Source organism: Anopheles funestus, unplaced genomic scaffold (genome assembly GCF_943734845.2).
Source record: "Anopheles funestus unplaced genomic scaffold, idAnoFuneDA-416_04 scaffold_203_ctg1, whole genome shotgun sequence".
Classification (NCBI taxonomy): Eukaryota; Metazoa; Arthropoda; class Insecta; order Diptera; family Culicidae; genus Anopheles; species Anopheles funestus.
Genome location: NW_026045308.1, coordinates 12,877 through 22,970, shown reverse-complemented (window position 1 = coordinate 22,970; position 10,094 = coordinate 12,877). Strand labels below are relative to the sequence as shown.

At 32.7% G+C, this 10,094-nt stretch overlaps 1 protein-coding gene across 1 annotated transcript; it reads right to left on the bottom strand.

Moving 5' to 3' along the window:
- Positions 1-3,129: 3,129 nt before the first annotated feature.
- On the bottom strand, positions 3,130-5,599 carry LOC125774341 (uncharacterized). Its single transcript, XM_049444599.1, has 2 exons — positions 3,723-5,599; positions 3,130-3,184 (listed from the first exon to the last, which is right to left on the bottom strand). The coding sequence occupies exons 1-2, from the start codon at positions 5,597-5,599 to the stop codon at positions 3,130-3,132; spliced, it is 1,932 nt and encodes a 643-aa protein (XP_049300556.1).
- Between the last annotated feature and the right edge of the window lie 4,495 nt (positions 5,600-10,094).

Below are 10,094 nucleotides of genomic sequence, written 5' to 3'. Positions count from 1 at the left end.
AAACTAACTTTTTCGAAAAAACCTAACTTATACCAAAACTAACTTTTTCGAAAAAACCTAACTTATACCAAAACTAACTTTTTCTTAAAAACCTAACTTATACCAAAACTAACTTTTTCGAAAAAACCTAACTTATACCAAAACTAACTTTTTCGAAAAAACCTAACTTATACCAAAACTAACTTTATCGAAAAAACCTAACTTATACCAAAACTAACTTTTTCGAAAAAACCTAACTTATACCAAAACTAACTTTTTCTTAAAAACCTAACTTATACCAAAACTAACTTTTTCGAAAAAACCTAACTTTTTCATAAAAACCTAACTTATACCAAAACTAACTTTTTCGAAAAAACCTAACTTATACCAAAACTAACTTTTTCTTAAAAACCTAACTTATACCAAAACTAACTTTTTCGAAAAAACCTAACTTATACCAAAACTAACTTTTTCTTAAAAACCTAACTTATACCAAAACTAACTTTTTCTTAAAAACCTAACTTATACCAAAACTAACTTTTTCGAAAAAACCTAACTTATACCAAAACTAACTTTTTCGAAAAAACCTAACTTATACCAAAACTAACTTTTTCGAAAAAACCTAACTTATACCAAAACTAACTTTTTCTAAAAAACCTAACTTATACCAAAACTAACTTTTTCGAAAAAACCTAACTTATACCAAAACTAACTTTTTCTTAAAAACCTAACTTATACCAAAACTAACTTTTTCGAAAAAACCTAACTTATACCAAAACTAACTTTTTCGAAAAAACCTAACTTATACCAAAACTAACTTTTAAGAAAAAACCCAACTTATACCAAAACTAACTTTTTCGAAAAAACCTAACTTATACCAAAAATAACTTTTTCTAAAAAAACCTAACTTATACCAAAACTAACTTTTAAGAAAAAACCCAACTTATACCAAAACTAACTTTTTCGAAAAAACCTAACTTATACCAAAAATAACTTTTTCTAAAAAAACCTAACTTATACCAAAACTAACTTTTAAGAAAAAACCCAACTTATACCAAAACTAACTTTTTCTTAAAAACCTAACTTATACCAAAACTAACTTTTTCGAAAAAACCTAACTTTTTCATAAAAACCTAACTTATACCAAAACTAACTTTTTCGAAAAAACCTAACTTATACCAAAACTAACTTTTTCTTAAAAACCTAACTTATACCAAAACTAACTTTTTCGAAAAAAAATAACTTATACCAAAACTAACTTTTTCTTAAAAACCTAACTTATACCAAAACTAACTTTTTCGAAAAAACCTAACTTATACCAAAACTAACTTTTTCGAAAAAACCTAACTTATACCAAAACTAACTTTTTCGAAAAAACCTAACTTATACCAAAACTAACTTTTTCTTAAAAACCTAACTTATACCAAAACTAACTTTTTCGAAAAAACCTAACTTATACCAAAACTAACTTTTTCGAAAAAACCTAACTTATACCAAAACTAACTTTTTCGAAAAAACCTAACTTATACCAAAACTAACTTTTTCGAAAAAACCTAACTTATACCAAAACTAACTTTTTCTTAAAAACCTAACTTATACCAAAACTAACTTTTTCGAAAAAACCTAACTTATACCAAAACTAACTTTTTCGAAAAAACCTAACTTATACCAAAACTAACTTTTAAGAAAAAACCCAACTTATACCAAAACTAACTTTTTCGAAAAAACCTAACTTATACCAAAAATAACTTTTTCTAAAAAAACCTAACTTATACCAAAACTAACTTTTAAGAAAAAACCCAACTTATACCAAAACTAACTTTTTCGAAAAAACCTAACTTATACCAAAAATAACTTTTTCTAAAAAAACCTAACTTATACCAAAACTAACTTTTAAGAAAAAACCCAACTTATACCAAAACTAACTTTTTCTTAAAAACCTAACTTATACCAAAACTAACTTTTTCGAAAAAACCTAACTTTTTCATAAAAACCTAACTTATACCAAAACTAACTTTTTCGAAAAAACCTAACTTATACCAAAACTAACTTTTTCTTAAAAACCTAACTTATACCAAAACTAACTTTTTCGAAAAAAAATAACTTATACCAAAACTAACTTTTTCTTAAAAACCTAACTTATACCAAAACTAACTTTTTCGAGAAAACCTAACTTATACCAAAACTAACTTTTTCGAAAAAACCTAACTTATACCAAAACTAACTTTTTCGAAAAAACCTAACTTATACCAAAACTAACTTTTTCGAAAAAACCTAACTTATACCAAAACTAACTTTTTCGAAAAAACCTAACTTATACTAAAACTAACTTTATCGAAAAAACCTAACTTATACCAAAACTAACTTTTTCTTAAAAACCTAATGTGAGAAATTCTCACGGAGTGCTGGCTGTAAATTTTCGGAGTTTTTTCCACCAAACCGAGAAAGCCGTAATCGTCGCGCGCCGTTCTGTTTGTGACTGTGTATTCGTCTGTCAAGTTCATTATTACATAGTTCATTTGCTAATCCTAAAGTTCACTTACTGCCCTAGATGAATAGTCCAATTAACTAATTCCCTTTCAGTTCGTCCGTGAAACATTTCATGAAAGATTTCCAATAATTCTTGTAAATTAATTCCGAATCTATTTTCAACATTCCCGGCCACCAAAGAAGGAACTTCTTTTAATTCATGAAACCTAATAAGCTAACTAAATGTAATTCGTAATGTGTACCGGAAATTGTACGATTGATCTGCATTGTGATTTGATCGATTGTTGCCGTAATCGATGAACTAGCCTAAACTGTCAGTTTTGTTTACATTATCCCGTATGCGAAAAATGCGTGTGTGCATACTTAAGGTGCGAATGATTGCTAGCCTTCCAAATGTTGATATCACGTTGCTGCTGAGTACCGTTATCTCAACCAGCCAACCCCGCTTGAGTGTATCTCTGAGATTTCCTTTGCCACTAAGGTAAGTAAGTACGTTCCATCCTGATACTAACTACTTTCTTCCTTTATAGATAACTACGCGAGCTAGCTATTTGATTGAGCTGATCGACAGCTTCCCTAAAGTTCCCGTACAAACCTATGGGAGAACTTTCTACCGTAATGAAGTGTACTGACACTGTTCGCAAATTTAACTATTGCCTCCTATACTACGCTGAACATCGCTACGAATGTGCGCTTGTTATATACGAACGCGATGCTGTTGTTCCGACCGAAAAAGCATAATTGGACGCCGAGATGAATGTATGTGAATAATATGTGTGTAGTGAACCCGGCCACCGTCACACATATTCCCGAACCGACCGCAGATGATGTGTAGTAGCACCACATGATGAAACTCATTCCGATTGAGTAGTGTAAAGAGTGTGTAAATCTCTTTACCCCGAATATGATGCCTGATGAAGCCCGTTGCTTCGCGATGAAATGATACGCCGATAAACGTGTGATGGTATGTAGATATTGATCATTCCAATATTCCCCTTGTAGATTTCGATCTTGTTGTTTTCTGTTCTTCGCAAACCCAGGTTGGTGAATGAAACCAGCGTTTATGATCCGAATGATAGTTTGGTTTCCAACGATGTGACACGTTTGCATGATAGTTTACCGAATTGTCACGAGGGCTATACTTCCAGCGTTTGGAATGACGTTCGGCCCGAGAAATACATCGGTCTGACCTTGACTTTGATGCCCCTAAAACGATGCTAAAATTATGGTAGTGAGGTAAATGTGCAACATACCTTCCAGGAACTTTATTATAAACAATGGAACCCTTCTGATTTGTTTTCTCTTCCGTAGGTGGACTTCCGTAGCCCGAACGATGACATGGTTGAAGAGGTGTACCGTTTGATGCATTCCCTGTCACGCTCCAGCCGAATGATGTTTCCACGAGCCAAGGTTTGCCCGTGCCCATAGATCGTTTTCGTCCTGAATGAATCTCCCAGAACGTGTCTCCGCCGATTACGATGTCTATGTTGCCCGGAACATTAAATGAGGGATCTGCCAGCTGCAGATCGGGCATACTCCACGATGAAGTATCGATGGGTGTAATTGGAGTATGCGCAAATAGTGACTCCAGAACGAGGAATTCCAGATGATTAGAATACGATTGATTCCTCGATGCCACAGTTGCGACGATCGACCCTCTCGCCGACTGTGCCGTTTTTCCGATGCCCGTGACTGCCACGTTGATTTTGTTTCGAGTAGCCGTAAGCTTCCGAGAAAGTGATTCGGAAATAAAATTCGACATGGAGCCTGAATCAAGGAGCGCCCTTGCCTCATGTTTCTTTCCGTCGTCACCCACGATGAATAGGACAGCCGTTTCCAGGATCACCGAACTGCGATCGTCGTGAGCTGCCATCGTGATCGTTGTAGTGGTAGGAACATGCAAGAGTGTATGGTGTCGCTGATGACACGAGCGACAAGCATGCTCCGACTTGCAGGATTTCACTTGATGGGAATCTCCGAGACAATTCCAACATAAGTGTTTCGATGTAACCACTTCCCGACGTTGCTGCACATCCTTACTGCCAAACACCGGACAGTTTCGTAAGAAATGGTTCTCCGTACACTCCAAGGGACACTTCGGTGGTGGTGATACAATCATCCTACTTGACACTGGTTGTGCTACGGCTGAGTGAACAATTGTCTTCCGCGAACTTGGATAACGCTGCGTACCAGCCACCTTAGTGGTACTAGTGTCATCTTCACAAGTAGTACTCCGAGTCGCCTTCAATATTTGTATTCGATCTTGTACAAAATCGATGAGCTCCTTGTATTTGTCCTTCTTGGCATGGACCGAATGCTTTTCCCATGCTAAAACAGTAGCGTGATCTAGCTTCATAACCAGCAAATTTGTCAACGGTGTATCCCAATGATCGATGGGCTCGTTGAGCTTTAGTAACCCATTCACATGACGAATGAATTCATCCACCAAATGCACTAACTCATCCACACAGTCCGCGCGTACGGGCGGGAAGGAATGTAGCTTCCGATAATACTCACGGATTAGTGTACGTGGATTATCGTACCTTTTTAGAAGAGCTGCCCACGTCACCGAGTAGTTGTCCGCTGTCAACGGCGTGTGTTCGAAAGGAAGCCCCGCTTCCCCTTTTAATGCTGACAGCAAATATTCCAGCTTCGCAATCGAAGGAAGCTCCGGTGAAGCGTCGATCATCGCGATGAATCGGTCACGAAACGACAGCCATTTCGTTTGGTCGCCATCGAATGATGGCAACTCGATCTTTGGAAGACGTAGATGTGGTGCGTTTGGCCGACCAAACGCAAGCGTTGAAGAAGCCAAACCCGATGTGTCGTTTAGCGTACCCTCTTCCCGTCGGAGATTGTCCCGTAGGAAGGATTTTAGCTTCCTACACCGCTCCTCGATGTTGATCCTGTCCATGATGCAAGCTTCAATCGCTTCATTACTGTCATCGAGCTCTTCCAGTTTCGATACCGCGGCGAAGAACCCTTCCTTATGTCGTTCCAAGTCCTCTAACGCCTCCGGAATTTGCTTGGCGTCATCCCCAGAAAATTGCACTTGGTACCGTTCGAGAGCACTTATATTTTCCACCGCGATCCTTCTTTTTAGTTGAGCGGCCTTTATCTTCTTGTCCATGATTTTGCACGATATGAAAACACTCACAGGACGAAATTAAACACGAAAGAAAACGTTTAAGTTTGGCGCGAAAATTCAAATAACGATGGCGCTGAAATCGTTGGCCGTTGCCCTTGATGCGGAGCGAAACGCGATGGCGTGAAATGACGCGACGAAGAATTGTACACCTTGCCCTTGTTGCAGAGCGTGAAACCGACCGAGCTCTTGTTGCAGAGCTTTGAAAGAAAAAAAAATTCCTTGAATTCACAATCCGGTTCGAAGGACCAAAAATGTGAGAAATTCTCACGGAGTGCTGGCTGTAAATTTTCGGAGTTTTTTCCACCAAACCGAGAAAGCCGTAATCGTCGCGCGCCGTTCTGTTTGTGACTGTGTATTCGTCTGTCAAGTTCATTATTACATAGTTCATTTGCTAATCCTAAAGTTCACTTACTGCCCTAGATGAATAGTCCAATTAACTAATTCCCTTTCAGTTCGTCCGTGAAACATTTCATGAAAGATTTCCAATAATTCTTGTAAATTAATTCCGAATCTATTTTCAACACCTAACTTATACCAAAACTAACTTTTTCGAAAAAACCTAACTTTTTCATAAAAACCTAACTTATACCAAAACTAACTTTTTCGAAAAAACCTAACTTATACCAAAACTAACTTTTTCTTAAAAACCTAACTTATACCAAAACTAACTTTTTCGAAAAAAAATAACTTATACCAAAACTAACTTTTTCTTAAAAACCTAACTTATACCAAAACTAACTTTTTCGAAAAAACCTAACTTATACCAAAACTAACTTTTTCGAAAAAACCTAACTTATACCAAAACTAACTTTTTCGAAAAAACCTAACTTATACCAAAACTAACTTTTTCTTAAAAACCTAACTTATACCAAAACTAACTTTTTCGAAAAAACCTAACTTATACCAAAACTAACTTTTTCGAAAAAACCTAACTTATACCAAAACTAACTTTATCGAAAAAACCTAACTTATACCAAAACTAACTTTTTCTTAAAAACCTAACTTATACCAAAACTAACTTTTTCGAAAAAACCTAACTTATACCAAAACTAACTTTTTCGAAAAAACCTAACTTTTTCATAAAAACCTAACTTATACCAAAACTAACTTTTTCGAAAAAACCTAACTTATACCAAAACTAACTTTTTCTTAAAAACCTAACTTATACCAAAACTAACTTTTTCGAAAAAAAATAACTTATACCAAAACTAACTTTTTCTTAAAAACCTAACTTATACCAAAACTAACTTTTTCGAAAAAACCTAACTTATACCAAAACTAACTTTTTCGAAAAAACCTAACTTTTTCATAAAAACCTAACTTATACCAAAACTAACTTTTTCTTAAAAACCTAACTTATACCAAAACTAACTTTTTCTTAAAAACCTAACTTATACCAAAACTAACTTTTTCATAAAAACCTAACTTATACCAAAACTAACTTTTTCGAAAAAACCTAACTTATACCAAAACTAACTTTTTCGAAAAAACCTAACTTATACCAAAACTAACTTTTTCTAAAAAACCTTACTTTTTCGAAAAAACCTAACTTCTACCAAAACTAACTTTTTCGAAAAACCTAACTTTTTCATAAAAACCTAACTTATACCAAAACTAACTTTTTCGAAAAAACCTAACTTATACCAAAACTAACTTTTTCTTAAAAACCTAACTTATACCAAAACTAACTTTTTCTAAAAAACCTAACTTATACCAAAACTAACTTTTTCGAAAAAACCTAACTTATACCAAAACTAACTTTTTCATAAAAACCTAACTTATACCAAAACTAACTTTTTCGAAAAAACCTAACTTTTTCATAAAAACCTAACTTATACCAAAACTAACTTTTTCGAAAAAACCTAACGTATACCAAAACTAACTTTTTCTTAAAAACCTAACTTATACCAAAACTAACTTTTTCGAAAAAACCTAACTTTTTCATAAAAACCTAACTTATACCAAAACTAACTTTTTCTTAAAAACCTAACTTATACCAAAACTAACTTTTTCTAAAAAACCTAACTTATACTAAAACTAACTTTTTCTTAAAAACCTAACTTATACCAAAACTAACTTTTTCGAAAAAACCTAACTTATACCAAAACTAACTTTTTCGAAAAAACCTAACTTTTTCATAAAAACCTAACTTATACCAAAACTAACTTTTTCTTAAAAACCTAACTTATACCAAAACTAACTTTTTCTTAAAAACCTAATGTGAGAAATTCTCACGGAGTGCTGGCTGTAAATTTTCGGAGTTTTTTCCACCAAACCGAGAAAGCCGTAATCGTCGCGCGCCGTTCTGTTTGTGACTGTGTATTCGTCTGTCAAGTTCATTATTACATAGTTCATTTGCTAATCCTAAAGTTCACTTACTGCCCTAGATGAATAGTCCAATTAACTAATTCCCTTTCAGTTCGTCCGTGAAACATTTCATGAAAGATTTCCAATAATTCTTGTAAATTAATTCCGAATCTATTTTCAACACCTAACTTATACCAAAACTAACTTTTTCGAAAAAACCTAACTTTTTCATAAAAACCTAACTTATACCAAAACTAACTTTTTCTTAAAAACCTAACTTATACCAAAACTAACTTTTTCTTAAAAACCTAATGTGAGAAATTCTCACGGAGTGCTGGCTGTAAATTTTCGGAGTTTTTTCCACCAAACCGAGAAAGCCGTAATCGTCGCGCGCCGTTCTGTTTGTGACTGTGTATTCGTCTGTCAAGTTCATTATTACATAGTTCATTTGCTAATCCTAAAGTTCACTTACTGCCCTAGATGAATAGTCCAATTAACTAATTCCCTTTCAGTTCGTCCGTGAAACATTTCATGAAAGATTTCCAATAATTCTTGTAAATTAATTCCGAATCTATTTTCAACACCTAACTTATACCAAAACTAACTTTTTCGAAAAAACCTAACTTTTTCATAAAAACCTAACTTATACCAAAACTAACTTTTTCGAAAAAACCTAACTTATACCGAAACTAACTTTTTCTTAAAAACCTAACTTATACCAAAACTAACTTTTTCGAAAAAAAATAACTTATACCAAAACTAACTTTTTCTTAAAAACCTAACTTATACCAAAACTAACTTTTTCGAAAAAACCTAACTTATACCAAAACTAACTTTTTCGAAAAAACCTAACTTATACCAAAACTAACTTTTTCGAAAAAACCTAACTTATACCAAAACTAACTTTTTCTTAAAAACCTAACTTATACCAAAACTAACTTTTTCGAAAAAACCTAACTTATACCAAAACTAACTTTTTCGAAAAAACCTAACTTATACCAAAACTAACTTTATCGAAAAAACCTAACTTATACCAAAACTAACTTTTTCTTAAAAACCTAACTTATACCAAAACTAACTTTTTCGAAAAAACCTAACTTATACCAAAACTAACTTTTTCGAAAAAACCTAACTTTTTCATAAAAACCTAACTTATACCAAAACTAACTTTTTCGAAAAAACCTAACTTATACCAAAACTAACTTTTTCTTAAAAACCTAACTTATACCAAAACTAACTTTTTCGAAAAAAAATAACTTATACCAAAACTAACTTTTTCTTAAAAACCTAACTTATACCAAAACTAACTTTTTCGAAAAAACCTAACTTATACCAAAACTAACTTTTTCGAAAAAACCTAACTTTTTCATAAAAACCTAACTTATACCAAAACTAACTTTTTCTTAAAAACCTAACTTATACCAAAACTAACTTTTTCTTAAAAACCTAACTTATACCAAAACTAACTTTTCATAAAAACCTAACTTATACCAAAACTAACTTTTTCGAAAAAACCTAACTTATACCAAAACTAACTTTTTCGAAAAAACCTAACTTATACCAAAACTAACTTTTTCTAAAAAACCTTACTTTTTCGAAAAAACCTAACTTCTACCAAAACTAACTTTTTCGAAAAACCTAACTTTTTCATAAAAACCTAACTTATACCAAAACTAACTTTTTCGAAAAAACCTAACTTATACCAAAACTAACTTTTTCTTAAAAACCTAACTTATACCAAAACTAACTTTTTCTAAAAAACCTAACTTATACCAAAACTAACTTTTTCGAAAAAACCTAACTTATACCAAAACTAACTTTTTCATAAAAACCTAACTTATACCAAAACTAACTTTTTCGAAAAAACCTAACTTTTTCATAAAAACCTAACTTATACCAAAACTAACTTTTTCGAAAAAACCTAACGTATACCAAAACTAACTTTTTCTTAAAAACCTAACTTATACCAAAACTAACTTTTTCTAAAAAACCTAACTTTTTCATAAAAACCTAACTTATACCAAAACTAACTTTTTCTTAAAAACCTAACTTATACCAAAACTAACTTTTTCTAAAAAACCTAACTTATACTAAAACTAACTTTTTCTTAAAAACCTAACTTATACCAAAACTAACTTTTTCGAAAAAACCTAACTTATACCAAAACTAA

Bases quoted from the DNA above. Each gene is read 5' to 3' on its own strand.
- LOC125774341 (XM_049444599.1), bottom strand. From the start codon at position 5,599: ATGGACAAGAAGATAAAGGCCGCTCAACTAAAAAGAAGGATCGCGGTG. The intron at 3,185-3,722 runs GTATGTTGCACA...TCGGAACAACAG, and splicing joins TATAATAAAGTTCCTGGAAG to CATCGCGTTCGTATATAACA.